This window comes from Vulpes vulpes, chromosome 15, assembly GCF_048418805.1.
Source record: "Vulpes vulpes isolate BD-2025 chromosome 15, VulVul3, whole genome shotgun sequence".
Lineage (NCBI taxonomy): Eukaryota > Metazoa > Chordata > Mammalia > Carnivora > Canidae > Vulpes > Vulpes vulpes.
In genome coordinates, this window is record NC_132794.1 from 9,918,743 (window position 1) to 9,933,383 (window position 14,641).

Genomic DNA, 14,641 nt, shown 5'->3' on the forward strand with positions numbered 1-14,641 from the left:
CTCGGCTATTTTCTTGCACAGCCTGGAGGAGGGCAGGTGGGGGGAAGGAAGGGCATGGCTCAGAAAGTTAAAAAAAAAAAAATTGACATCACTTAAGTCACATGATTGGCAAGAACCAATTAAGATGGGCTGTGGAAAGGGGAACAGTTAAATTTGTAATTTGGGTTGTGTGAAAACTTCTTTGGGCCTCATAAACAACCACAGAACCACAAGTTGGGTAGGCTGGCAGTGTCAGAAGTCTGCGCCCGGCATAGTGGTCAGCAAGCAGGACGAACCACACTGACTGCAAACCACAGGGTTTCGCAGAGTGGTGAGCATCACCAACCCACAGCCAAGGCGCCGCTTTTTTTTTTTTTTTTTTTAAATCTTGAACGATTTGAATATTTGTTTTCGCAAAGGTACCTTTTTTCATAGGGCTCGGGGAGCCCCAGAGGGATGGGGGGAGGAAAAAAAAAGGTGCAAGGAGCCATGGTTGGGCATGAGGTTGCAACAGTGACCTTTCTTGGTTTTCACTCCAAAGGTAAAAGAAATCATTGAATCCCCCGCCTTCAGAAGAGGGTGCATTTTCAGGAGGAAGCGATGGCTTCAGACAGCATATTTGAGTCATTTCCTTCATACCCACAGTGCTTCATGAGAGGTGAGTACGCTCTGGTCTTTTGATACCTACTTGGGCTCAGCTTTGCAGATAACGAAATGGCAGCCTGTTGGGACCCGGTGCTGGGAGCTGGGGCCGATTTCCCGGTCTGTTTTGTGGAAAGAATTCAAACGCGGGCGTATGATTACAAGGCTATTGGATTACTTATTCATCAGATGGCAGCTCTTCAGCAATGTTTTAATAAATACTTAGCTAAGCTGTTGAAGTGTTCGGTCGGTGTGTGAGAACTTTGTCAAGTGCAAGTAAGTTGGGCTGCTCCTGATTAAAGTCCTAGAGATTAGAGAGAGCTTGCAAAGGAGCTCTCCGGGTTTTGCTTCCTGCCCCTTTGCCTGCAAGGACTGTGGCTGAGTGTCCCCCACCTGGCCTGCCACCGGCCCACATCGCAGCCTGCCCCGGGCTCCAGGGGGCACATGTGCAGCTGGCCAGGGAGGGGGGGCCGGGGCCAGCACGGGGCGGAGGCGGAGGGAGGCTGGCAGACACACGCTAGACCAGGCTGGGGACCTCAGGGGCCCAGTGGCAGCTCCGTTGTCCCCTAAAGGCAGAGAGTGCAGGAGACAGGCGCATCTGTCTGCGTTACAACCACCCGGATGGGGCCGCGCTCCTGTTCCCTGTGGCCTCCCGTTGCACGAGGCAGCCAGCATCTTCTTTCAAGGGAAGAGGAAAAAAAAAAATGCAAGCTGTCGTGTGCAGAGGTGTCTCTCGCAGAGAGCAATGAAGACGTTTCCTAAGTCAGGCGTTGTCGCAGCTCGGGTCATTAGATTGTGCGCTTCCTAATAGGAACAGCCAGTGCGGAAAACCCGTCTGCAGTTTTGCAAGCGGCCTCTCGAAATGTGCAAAGCTGCAGGGAGGCTACAGCCAGGAGTGTGTGGGTCCGTGTGTGCGTGTGCCTTCTGCGTATCGCTGGTGGGAAAAGAGGGCCGTGCTAAAGCAAACAAAAATAATGACATAAAAATGTCATGAAGCCATCGCAGTGTGTCGGGGCACGCACTCTGACCAACGCCTGCGAAATGTGGCTTGATGGTTTGGCACAGCCGGCATGGAGTGGGACGGGACGGGGGAATAATTAATTTTCTGGCTAGAAACTCGCGCGCGCACCCAAATAGTATCTGTGACTCATTATTTATTCATACAGCCAAATGAGCAGGGGAATGCAGAGGCCTGCCAGCCACTTTGTCACAACAAATGCTGTTGTGAATGCCACAGAGCCTCTGTGTTTCCGGGTCCCTGAAATGCAAAAACTTGACAAAGCTTGTGTGTGTGTGTGTGTGTGTTGAGGGTGGTGGGGGAGGATTTCAGGAGAAGGGGAAGAAAGCAAGTCATTAACCGATTCAAAGCTTCAAATTAGAGGGTTTGCAAGTGCTTCTTTACTGGCAGCTGAGGACATTTTAGTGAAGTTGAATCATGCGACGTGCGTGAGTCACACGTCCTTGCAGCCGCGCCGGGCTCCCGTGGCAGAGACGGCGGCCGCTGGTGAGAAGCTGTGAACTGCTCCCTGGCTGCATTTCCTCTGGGCCACGAACAAGAAAAGGAAGCAATATTTGTAGAATAACAGACAGAAAGATCTTCCTGCCTTTACTCTGCTTTCAATACCCTCCCGGCGATTATTGTTTCCTATTTTATCAACTCAGGAAGGCAGATGCAGGAAATTTGAAAACGTTCCACGGGGCCATAGATCGGACTGTGTGCGTGGAGCGGGGCTGCCTGTGAAGTTAGTTGTCCTTACTGGCCAGAGAGCAGAGACGGTGAAGGGACCCAGGGACCTGCTCGAGCGCCAGGAAATAGAAAGCGCCCAGGCTCTGACGTGGCCCCTGTGCTGATGGAAGTCACCCAGCTGGCCCAGGTCAGGCAAAGGGGCAGTTTGCTTTCAAGGGAGCGGTGCGGAGAGAGCCCCGAGAGCCCAATCGGGTCTCAGAAGGCCTGATGGAAAAAGGCCTTTTTGATTGTGCACCCCTTCAGCTCAGGAAAAGGAACTTGGGGGCTTTTATGATCTCTTACTTAATAATATCATATCGAGATTTAACGTCAGAGAAACAAAGCGAAATCTTGGCAATTTCCCAGTTACTTTTATCAAGGTGATCCACCAGCGTGAGGGTTTACACTGCCCGGGTTAGGCATGCGCACTCAGGGGTGCCAGAGAGGAGACAACGTGTCACTGCTTTTTTTTTTTTTTTAGTTTTTATTTTTTAATAATAAATGTATTTTTTATTGGTGTTCAATTTGCCAACATACAGAATAACACCCAGTGCTCATCCCGTCAAGTGCCCCCCTAAGTGGCACTGCTTTTGGTGCCATTTGGGCCCCGCCTGAGAGCGTGCTGCTGGGAGAATCGCGTCTGGTCACCTCCAACAGATTGTTCTGAGTTCTTAAACTGCATTCCCATAGACTGGCCATCAGTGGTGCTCGGGCTCACAGTCACTCCTGGCTACGTATAATTTATAGTGAGTGCCCCCCCCCCCCCCACACACACACACATGCAGCTAGGAGCTAGAGGGGGAAAACAACATCTTGTTTTCTTCCTGGGATGGTGTTTTATCAGTCCGTGCAATCCTCACAGAAGGAAACACATAACTCATTTTGGGCGAAGTACCCATGTGAACCATGGGGGGTGGAGGGAGAGGCGTGAGACCAAGCACCCCATTGTTCCCTTGTGTGTGAGAGGCAAGCCAGGGTCTGAAAGAGGGCATGCAAAGCGAATGTGGTCAACCACAGAGAGCACCGCTCCTTTCCCACCACACCGCACCAGGCTCTCGCTTGGGTGAGGAGGGAAGACGCGATGAAAATCGCCTGGGATGAACACCTGTGGTTCGCGACGGGACGTTCTTGCAGAACCCCAGCTCGTGTCCGCTCACGGGGTGCGGGGTGTCGGCCCGAAGAGCGGCGGTACGTGTGGAAAGGGAAAGCGGTGGCACACGTATACTCTTGCAAAATCCCTCAGGTAGCCTTGCTCTTAGAAGTGGCTTAGTGGTCTATGCAAAGCCTGAATGCTAATATGCCTCTGAGTTCCTAGAACCACAGGTAGAAATCTCAGCAAGGCTGACTCACCACTGTCTTCTTGGAGGTGTCCTTCAAAGGGAATGGCAGCCCTGAATGTATGAAGCGCGCTCCTCTGTTAGCATCCCCTCTGGCTCGACTGAAGAGTCGGGATCCCAGAAAGCCATAGATTAAACCGGGTACCCGTAGTTAAAATGTGTGAGGCCTGTGTGGTTTTTCTGGGGCTGCCATAACAACGTACCCCAGACCGAGTGGCTTGAGCCTCCGAAGCGCCTTGTCTCAGGATGCTGGGGGCCAGAAGTCTCACGCAGAATCACCGTGTAGCTCTAATTACTGAAGGTTTCAAGGTGTCAGGAGGATTGGTTTCTTCCAAGGCCTCTCTCCTTGGCTCCTCTCTGCGTCCTCATGTGGTCTTCCCCCATGGGTGTCTGTGTCCCAGTCTTCCCTTCTTATAAGGACACCAGACCTCTGGCATCCGATCTCATTTAACAGCCATCACCTCTGTAAAAACCCAATCTCCAAACACAGTCGCGTTCTGAAGTGCTAGGAGTCAGGACTGCAACACGGGAATTTTGGAGGGGACGCGGGGCAGCCCACGACGTGCCTCTTAGCAGGTCTGACTCCCTCGGGCCCACAAGGACACGGTGCCCTTCCGAGCTGCTCTCCCAGATGTTGAAGAATCAGACCCAAGCCCCCTCTGTACAAAACGGAGCCTCACGTCTTCAAACTGCCCACGCATTTTGAAACTAAGAAAAAAAAAAGGTGCTAAAAATCCATCTAAAGTCATAATCACACCCTTCGCCATTTCGTTTCTTTGCACGCTAACAAACCTTTGGAAATGATGAAGCGATTCTGAAATGTTTAAGCTTTAAAAGAGCAGAAAGCAGTCTCCCAAAGAAGCCATGCCTAGGTTCTGCCCCCTGCTGTGGGATTGTCCCCATATTTCAGAACCCTAGGGAGACGCGCACCCGTGGGGGGCAGAGGGGTGGCGGGGGCCGGAGGAGGCCCTGCACCTGCTCACACACCGAGTGCAGGCACAGTCAACAACCAGTAGCAGGAGCATCTGCAGAAACAGCCACTGATCCAGGAGCTAAACTAGGCAAGAAGCCTTTGGGAGCTTTTGGAAAGAAATTAGTAGCTGGGAGATTCCTTTGTTCCCTTGAAATAGGTCTGAAGTGTGTGCTGAGAGAAGACCTGGGCCTGCAGTGAGAAAGCGAGGTTGGGTCTGATGCGGAGGCCACCACAGGCAGAGACTTTATTAGAGCAACCAGGGCTCTGCTGGGCACGAGGTAGAGGACAGAGGCCTGGAGTTTATGGGAACAGGAGATGTTGGAAGAAGGGGGGTGGGGGGAGGCGGGTGGATGCAGAGCACACAGCCCAGTGATGATGGACTTCTCTTCTCCTGACTCCAACCAAGTAGCTTCCCTCCGCAGCCTCGGTTTCTTTTTTTTTTTTTTAATATTATTTATTTTTTTAAAGATTTATTTATTTATTTATGATAGACAGAGAGAGAGAGAGAGAGAGAGAGAGAGAGAGAGAGGCAGAGACACAGGAGGAGGGAGAAGCAGGGTCCATGCCGGGAGCCGGACGTGGGACTCGATCCCGGGACTCCAGGATCGCACCCTGGGCCAAAGGCAGGTGCTAAACTGCTGAGCCACCCAGGGATCCCCGAGCCTCGGTTTCCTAGTCCACAAAATGTAGTAGTAGTAGTTCCTCTTGGGAAAGTAGTTGTATGGCCTGAATTAAGTAACCTGTGCAAAGAGCTCGGCACAATCCCACAAACGGGCAGTAAATGTTAGCCTTGGCTATCCATGTGGGGTGATCTCAGATGACACTGTGGGAAAACAGAGGTCACAGGGTCCCAGAGGACGCCAGGGGAGGCTCCCTGGAGAAAGTGACACAGGGACTGGGGAAAGGAAAGGGTGGCCTTGGTGGAAGGGGGTACAGCCGTACAGCATGGGCAAAGGTCAAGCGGCAGGAACCCCCGTGGGCTGGGGGGCTGCTAAGTAAGTCAGCCTGATTGATGGCTTTTCTTATAGGCAGGTCACCCTTGCTTTACCGCAAGGACCCACACAGAGGACGGAAGACGAGCCTGGGCCCTGGACAGAGCTCGGCTGAACAAGGGTAGCTTCTGAGTGTGGAGGTTATTGGGAACTTGTTGTGACCTCAATCTTGGCAGCTGTGTCTCCTCCTTGAGAGTCCCGGTGTCACTTTCTTTTCCTCAAAGTCCTTCTTAGAGTAAAAGCTATGTGCCCTTGGAGCACACGCGAGTCCTCCAGGCCACCAAGAGGCTGCCTGCTTCCGTGCTTCTCACGACATTTCTGATCCTGCACTTTTACCAAAGCCCAGAAGGGCAGCCCCCACCCCCCACCTCCCCCCACTACCCCCCACCACCCCCACCCCACCCCAACCCCGCTCCTCTGGTTGGGGGAGGCAGCAGAAGCCAGCACAGGAAGCTCGAGCTCATTTTCAGTTTCTCAGGTAGCTTCCTAGTGACCTAGATGAGTCATTAAATGTCTGTCTCTCCTTCGGGTTCTACAAAAGGGGCTAGTGATGTTCTGGACACACTTGCCTCCGAGTTAACAGAGTTCCTGTTCGAAATCTTTGAACGTGCCAGAGAGCGACTGCGGCACATCATAAATGTTCACAGCTTCACAACACGAAGTGACTTTTTTTTTTTTTTTACTTTTAATTATTATTCTACTTCCTGATAGGAAATGGTCATCCGACCATTTCACCCACGTGAAGCATTTTTCCCACATTGGCTCAAAAAATGTTCCAACTCCTACTCTTTAGAGAATTCTCCAGAAGCTGCCCTGCTACCTGAACAGATATCACTATCTGCAAAACACTTTCCCTGCAGCTCTGGTTCCTTGAGGTTCCCCCATCCCTTAGCCTTGGTGCCACCAATCCACTGCGTTACCCTTTTTTGCTGAGTAAAATAAGCCTTAAGAAATGTGTCTTTCTTGGCCTGTCCCTTACACTTCAAAAAAGAAGAAAAAAAATGTCGTAAATATGATGGCCCAGAGCTGTCAAAAGGAAGCATTTCCTTTAAGAGCTTTATAGATCCTGAACATAACCAGGGAGAGCTTTAGGAGAACTAGGGGTGGTGGTTCCTGTACAGGAAACAGAACTCAAAAGCCTCAGGACACCTGCGTGGCTCAGTGGTTAAGCATCTGCCTTCTGCTCAGGTCATGATCCTGGGGTCCTGGGGTCGAGTCCTGCATCAGGTTCCCTGCAGGGAGCCTGCTTCTCCCTCTGCCTATGTCTCTGCCTCTCTCTCTCTCTCCGTGTCTGTCATGAATAAATAAATAAAATCTTAAAAAAGAAAAATAAAGAATTCAAAACCCTCACTCAAAACCCTTTGGCATGCTGGAAAAGTCTGCTTGGCCCCTCCTCTGGATTGCAGACTCCCCCCTTTGTCAGAGAGACACACTCTCATGCTCTCTCAGCTTTGTGAGTCCCTCGCTGTCCCTTCTTCCCTTCTCGTCTCCTGATAACACCAAACGAGGCCGAGAAGGGAGAGAGAAGTTGAGATAGAGGAATGAACCCTGAATCCAAAAGATGATGGCAGTGATGCATCTTACCACAGTGACATAAAAACGTGTAGAGCTCTTGCTAGGGTTTATCAGTGAGAATTATGTTTGGCTGCGCATTTAGGAAAATCTGACTCTCGCGGCTTGGGTGGCTGGGTACTGGCTTGTCTCCTGCGGCAGGCAGTTCAGGAGCACGGCCCCACGGCTAGTTCGGTGGGGCCTGGATGCTCCTGTGTTTTGGCCTGAACCTCAGATCTGTCCAGGCAGGAAGGAGATGCAAGGCCTCAACCCCTTCTCGTTGTGAGGCTCTTTTTCTTCAGGAAAGGAAGCCCTTCTCTGCAAACTTCCCCTTATATATCTTGTAGGCCAGACCCATGTCACAAGGCCTGTAGCTGGCAGGTGCCTGGGACAGAGGAGTTGTCTCCTTCCCGCCCTAAGAGCAGAGGAGAGCAGAGGGGAAGGTAGCTGGACCTCCATGCAGCATCTGCTGTGACAGCCAAAGCTGCTTCTAGACCGACTGCCTCCCGATGACATCTCATCTCATTTGTCCCAACCCTTTCCGCGTCAGCAGTGCTTTGAAAATACACACAGAGAAACCCCGAATTCTCTAAGTTGTGGATGGAAGGTCAGGGTGGGGCAAGGCGATATTTACTCCTGGTTTACTGACAGCAAAACAAGCAAGAGATGGGATGGGGGGATCCCTGGGTGGCGCAGCAGTTTCGTGCCTGCCTTTGGCCCAGGGCACGATCCTGGAGACCCGGGATCAAATCCCATGTCGGGCTCCCGGTGCATGGAGCCTGCTTCTCCCTCTGCCTGTGTCTCTGCCTCTCTCTCTCTCTCTGTATGACTATCACAAATAAATTTAAAAAAAAAAAAAGAGATGGGATGGGTCAGGGCCGGGAGCTGCTGAATGGAGTCGAGGCCACACCTATGTTCTTTGCCAAAGACAGAATCACATTTGCCTCCCCTGCGAGAGAAGAAAGGCACACAACCTCTTGTCCACAGGCGTGTTGCTCGGATAAGAGCCACCACACCTGGCCTTGGAGCTGGCGTATCTGCCAGTAACTGGAAATAGCTCACTTTTCCCTGGCCCTCACTCTTCTGCATCCTCAAACCCCATGGCCCAACACCCCACAACTTTATTTGTTTTTTTTTTAAAGAGAAAATCCTTTTCTATGGAATTTCTTGAGGGGGCGTTTATTCCTTTTAAGTTGCCCTCCTTAAACTCTACTTCAAGATATTTTTATCTTTGATGGAACTATGAGAGCCAGATAATAACCCTCTATCTAGGAGATAGAGCACTTATTCCCACCTTGTATTTCTGCAAAGTGATAGATTATTTCTACTTCGTAATGACTGGCCCTGTCTGCTTCCTCAGTTCCGATGCAGAGCTATCTCCCTGCAAGTCAATGCTTCATTAAGACCATATATATATATTTTTTCAGTTTCTCCGTGACATGTGAAATAACATAAATCTTTCATTTTGTTGTGCTGTAAGATCGGTGCACGCTTAGAGAATCATTGATTTTGTGTATGCCAATGTCCTCGCGGTCCGTGGTCCACATGTGTCTATTTTCACATGGACTCCTTTCTCAATAGTGTGCTCTCCCAGGCATTTTAGGAGCCCAAATGTAAAAGGTCACCCAAAATAGAAATCTTAGTTGGCTAGTTGGGTTTACCCAACGGCTCTCCTGATTTCAAAAACTGATGCTTCTTTGTATAAACTCACAGTCCATGCTAAATTGATTCTAAATCAAGGACTCGACTTGCCAAATCTTGAAACCCTTTCAAATGAAAGAAAGAACTACATGATGGCTCTGACATTTTGCAAAGCTTCTACTTTACCTTCCTTGCTAGCTATCCTGGTATTTGAGACGTCCTCTGCAAAGACGACGACCCCTAAAAAGAATCTTTTCTGATCTCTGATGGAGAACGAAATCGTAAGACAAGCGATCAATCCAGTATAGCCTGGAAGCAGGACTTGCAAGACTTGCTTCCAAAGCAAGGCTCTGTCTCTCCCTTTCCTCGAGAGCTATATTAGTTCTGAACAATGCTTAGGTGCTTCTGGAGATGTATAGGATTTCAGACATTATTTTTTCCATTATTAGATCTTAAAGAAACATCTAGAAAATATTACAGTCAGTTCGCCAGATAAGGGCATGTTTAAAAGAGCAAATGAATCACTTAGAATCCCATACGTACTGCATGGTACTCTGTGGTCACGGGCCTCCCTGGAGGGAGCTTCCTAAGGGAGGCTAAACAGGTTGTCAGAGCTGCTCTCTCATTGCTCAAGGTAGAAGCAATTTCCTTTTGCAATGCAAAAAATTTTAGCATGCATATCCTTCAATGGTCATTTTTTATTTTAGCCTCAAAATGTGCAAAAGCGGGATGCCCGGGTGTCTCAGTGGTTGAGCGTTTGCCTTTGGCTTAGGGCGTGATCCCTGGGGTCCTGGGATCGAGTCCTGCATAGGGCTCTCTTCGGGGAACCTGCTTCTCCCTCTACCTATGTTTCTACCTCTCTCTGTGTGTCTCATAAATAAAGAAAAAAAATTAAAAATCTTTGCTAAAGAGAAGGTTGATAAACTGAAATATATTGGCCTAGGGGCCATTATTTTTTCTGGGATCAGTTTTAACACCAACCGCAATTTGCTGCCCTTTATCACATAGCTTCTACTGACCTTTGAACTACATGCACCAAGCCCCTCATTCCACACCGTGTGCCGGCAGCCTCTGTGCAGTCCCATCCACCTCCCCAGCAGTCATAGCTGGACTTGACACTCACCCACTTTGCAAGCGCATAATGTGTAAAAATCAGGAACTGCATATATGTATAAAACCCATGCGAATGGGTTACAAGCAAACTGCTATGAGGAGGTCAAGGACCGCTGCACCCTGGCAGAGAAACTGGGGACAGTGCCGTCATCTCTGGAGGGCAAGCCTTTGTGAGCCCCCTCCAGCCCCCTGCCTGGAGAATCTGGCAGCCCCAGACCTGCCCATGGGGGTTGCAGGCTGCCCCCTTCCTGCCAGACCAGAGGGCTGGGGGGATCCCAGCAGGGCAAGGGCAATCCCTTCACCCTAGTTTCCAAACAGCCCCCTCTCCCCCTGGACCTTCCTCCTCCCTCTATCCCTGATGGTTCTGGCTTTCCCAAACCACTTTTGATCTTCCGATTCCTCTTGGATTGAAACAGACCAAGTTCCCCCCAGGCACCCAGTTTGGGGGGGGGGGGGCTGTATTTTTTTAACGACACCCAGTTCCCCACCTGTTCCTCCCTTTTCCCATGCTGCCAACTTCTAACCGCATTAGTGACTCTGTGCTTGTCTGTTTAGTTCTGTGTATAAATGGAATGTTTTGGGGAAAAAAAAATTCTGGAGGATCTGTGAGGAAGGAAAAATAGTTCTATGCTTCAGGAGTCTTCTCTCCTGTCCCAGATTTTACATAATACGATGGGAATGGGATGGGTGGTGGCTGGGGGAGGGGGGGGCAGGGGGGGGGAATGAAATTACATAAGCTCCTGACAGGTGTGAACAGAAACTCAAGCTCCAACGTTACTATTATTGAACCTACTGTTTGTTTATAAAGATCAGAATCGGGACGCTTAGGTGGCTCAGGGGTTGAGAGTCTGCCTTCAGCCCAGGGCGTGATTCTGGAGTCCCGGGATCGAGTCCCAAATCGGGCTCCTTGTGGGGAGCCTGCTTCTCCCTCTGCCTGTGTCTCTGCCTCTCTCTCTGTGTGTGTCTCTATGTCTCTCATGAATAAATAAATGAAATCTTAAAAAAAAAAATAAAGATCAGAATGGCTCTTACTCCCCAAGTTCTAGAGCAGAGGAACAATTATTAAACAAATAGTAGGACTGTGCAGGGGGGTGGGGTCATGTGAGGATGTACAAATGCCAACAATGGAAATTGTATCCAGCTGTCAATCACCCAACCTCATTGCTTCATATTTAAAAAAAAGAAGTTATGCCTCCCATACATTTCCCACTTCCCACTGAGTTGTGTTCCAAAGAGCTCATTGTAACAGAAAGATGGGTGAATCTGTTTAAATAACAAATGAGCGATGAAACATGATCCTGAATAAGGCTTTCTAAGTTACTCCTGCATGTAGTTCTCTATTGCCCTATGTAGTGCCAGTTGGCATTTGAAACTATGTAACCATAGACGTCTCTAAATGCAATTGTATGTACCATAGATGATACATAGTGTACTCTCTGCCTTAGGGCCCCAGAGACATTCACCTTTCCAAGGTGTCACAGCGGGTCAGGACCTGAGTTAGAACCAGCAGCTGGATCTGCTTGGCTCCTGTCCCCCCCAACCCCCACCCCGAGTTTTGGAGACACTGGACGTAGGAGGCAGATTCCACTTGGGGTTCTCTGATTAGCAGATACCTCTCTTAATCCTCCTTAATTACTCTTCTCATCGGTCAGACACCACAGCCCTTTACAGGCTAAATCCCTTTCATTTGTGGGGAAACATGAAGTCAAGCAGTTTATAGGAGCCCGCGGCTTAGGGGCACATTAGGAATGAATCTCTCTGCAGAAGCGCCTCCTCTGCCCTGGTGTGATTTGGATGTTCTCACTCACTCTGTGGTTTGAATGTTCTTTTTTTTTTTTTTTTTTTTTTAACCCAACACACCCAGCCATGCCTTAGGTAAGCTACCCACCACATACCCAGGGCCCCCTTAAGCAATTTTAGGGTTAACCAGGTTGGTTTTAATGAGAGTCTCTGGTGAAATCTGAATAACCAGAGGAACTACAAGTGTGCATGTTCACACAGAGGGTGAGAGATGGCTTTGGCCAACGCTGCCAGCCCCCAGCTCTCGAAGGACCCCCCTGGGAAGTGTGAGAATGCCGTCTTCCCGCAAGATTTGAACCCAGGCTACACCTCCCATCAGGGATTTATGTCCTCACAGCACTCCTGATTCAGAGCTCCCATCCTCTCAAGCAGCTTCTCTCGAGAGAAATAAAGGCTTTTTCCTCTCTCGCTCTTTCTGTCTCTCTTGTGTGCACATCCACGTGCACACACACACATGAACACTCCCAGAGACTCACGTTAAAAATCCGTGTGCCTTAGAGAACCCACTGGAATTGAACAAAGATTTTCGTAGGTGGAACAGGAACTTCTGAAAGTCGAGTCATTTCCAAAGTCTTTTGATCATGTGACATACAAATAAAACTTAATTAACATGCCTCAGAATCTATGCATAGTTATTTACTTAAAAATGACACGCCTGTAGGATTATACTGATTAATTACGGTGCATGCCTTATTAAACACATCCTAAAAATAAGATGCACCTAAAAGTGCAAGTTGTGATGCTTCTTCTTCCCCCTCCAAGAATACCTCAATTTGACAGAGAAAGTGTCCAGATACTTGCTACCAGGGACCCAGCTTCTGCAAGCACACCTGTATTCTTTCATTTGGAGGCTTCAATTGATGTTTAAGCATAAACTTCACTCCAGAAGGAATCATGAGTGCTTGACCGACCACCAGGCCCTTTCCGGTGAGCTGTCTCTGATAGGGAGACCAGAAAGACAGGCCTGGCCAGAGGGTGTGGGTCATGGGGCAGGGAGCCCAGGGGATTGGGATCAGGGGGTTGGTTTCTATCCTGTCACCAGCACTTACTACCCGTGTGAATCGACGCCAACTACCCAGATCTGCAAATTCCAAGTTTCTCATCAGTAAAGTGGGTGAGTGGGTGCAGTGATCCCTACCTTGGATGGCTGTCAAGAGGATTTGAGATGACATGTATGAAGCAGTGGACATGTAGAAGAAGGTGTACAGATCAGAGGCTAGGGCAGGAAAGTAACCTCTGCTAAGCCCAGAACATGGCCCTGTAGCTGTGCCAGGAGCCAGGTACGTGCTAGGATGCACAATTGGGTCGACTTCTCTCACCAAGTGGCAACGCATTAATGATCTTAGTGCTTCTTGGCAGAGGGCTGAGCTTACCAGCATTAAGCTGATCAGAGTAAAGCTGTTATTTATTGAGCATAAACTATGCACCACCACGGCATGGTGCCAAGCATTTTCTTGTGTTAGCTCATTAAATCCTTCTCACAAACCTATGAGTAGGAATTCTCATTACTAATCTGGTTTTATTGAGGGAAGTGTGGCATGCAGAAGTTGGTTAACCTGCTTGAGGTGAGGCTGCTAGTCAGTGAGGGAGCCAGGTACAAATGGAGGTGTTCACGGCAGAGCCCACGGTCCCCCTGTAGGGAGGTCACCACTGTCTTGGTCTGACAGGTGGTATAGTTAGACTGGTCTGGGTCCCTGGACAGCAGGTGACACTGTCTGTGTTGGGGATGGGGGGGGGGGGGGGTCGGGCAGCTGAACCTCAGGTGGCTTTAAGCTGCTGCACCACCCGTGGTCCAGAATGGCTTACATGACGTTGGACACACTCAGTGGCTGGAGGTCCCTCCCATCGACGTCAGAGCTGCCCTTACCCACTCCTTTTATCCTCATGGCCCCACCTCCTCAGAGCAGCCCCCAAGGGAGATATTCATGTGACTCCATGGCAGTCCCCAAGAGACAGTGGTGGTGCTCAAACCAGAGTGTGAGCCAGAATGACCTGTTCTCAAGATGGTGGTGAGATGCTGGCTTGGGTGGGGAGAAACCATCACTAAGTCTTTCTTCCCAACCCGTTGTCTTAATCTATCAGTTTGGGAGTCCATCAGGGGTAACGTTCTAGTGAGATAGGGAGGCACTTTCCAAAAACTCTTAAGAGACACTCACTCTTGAGATCAGGTAAGGCTGGTCCTGCATGCTGGCATGACCTTGAGAGACAGCACCCCCTTATATTTGTGTCCCAGCTGCCTCTCTTTCTCCACCCTGGTCCCTGTCCAGGGGCCCATATATAGAACCCAGAGAAGGATATGGACAGTCATCAGGGGTCTCACACTTGAGTTCATCCTTTAGGAAGCCCCCCAGAGCTTGCCCTGTCATGACCCCGACCTTGGCCAGGGTTTTCAGTGAAGGTCCCAGCAAAGACTCCTATCCAATTATTCCCATGGTTGGCATAAAAATTCTACCCGGAAGCAATCGACTCACCTCAGACAGCAAGCAATGGCTTCAATCCCTCCTGTAAATAGGACCCTCCACATCACCAGGGCCCAGTTGCACAGCAAGAGGCCCACTCCCTGGTGAGCCTTTGAGAGCAGTCTCTCCATCCTTCGGCAGGAACATTTGTCATTTCAAAAGTCCGTGCCACCAGTCCTCTGACATCATTACAAATCCTGTTTTCAAGTAGGTGGGTTTGAGGTTTTCTTTTTCTCTTTAACCTTATTTGTATAAAAGGCATGTCTCATCTGATTATCCCACAACCAGTACCACAGAGTCACAGAAAGTTCCTTCCCTTTCTCCTTGGGCTCCACGTGGCAATGGCCACAATAATTAATTACATTTCCCCCCAAAGCCAGCTCACAGCCGGCGAGAGGCCCCTGCTCATGTAGAATCGCGGGGAGCCC

General features: G+C 49.7%; 1 protein-coding gene across 2 annotated transcripts in view; it reads left to right on the forward strand.

Moving 5' to 3' along the window:
- Positions 1–291: 291 nt before the first annotated feature.
- Positions 292–14,641, forward strand: part of RUNX1 (RUNX family transcription factor 1) — a 249,926-nt gene continuing 235,576 nt past the window's right edge. Inside the window, exons 1-2 of one of the 2 annotated variants that reach the window (XM_072740750.1) lie at positions 292–398; positions 521–637. In XM_072740750.1, coding sequence (XP_072596851.1) covers positions 580–637 — 58 coding nt within the window. In that variant the 5' untranslated portion in view covers positions 292–398; positions 521–579. The remainder of the gene's footprint in view (positions 399–520; positions 638–14,641) is intronic. The other variant, XM_072740751.1, reaches the window with a different exon arrangement.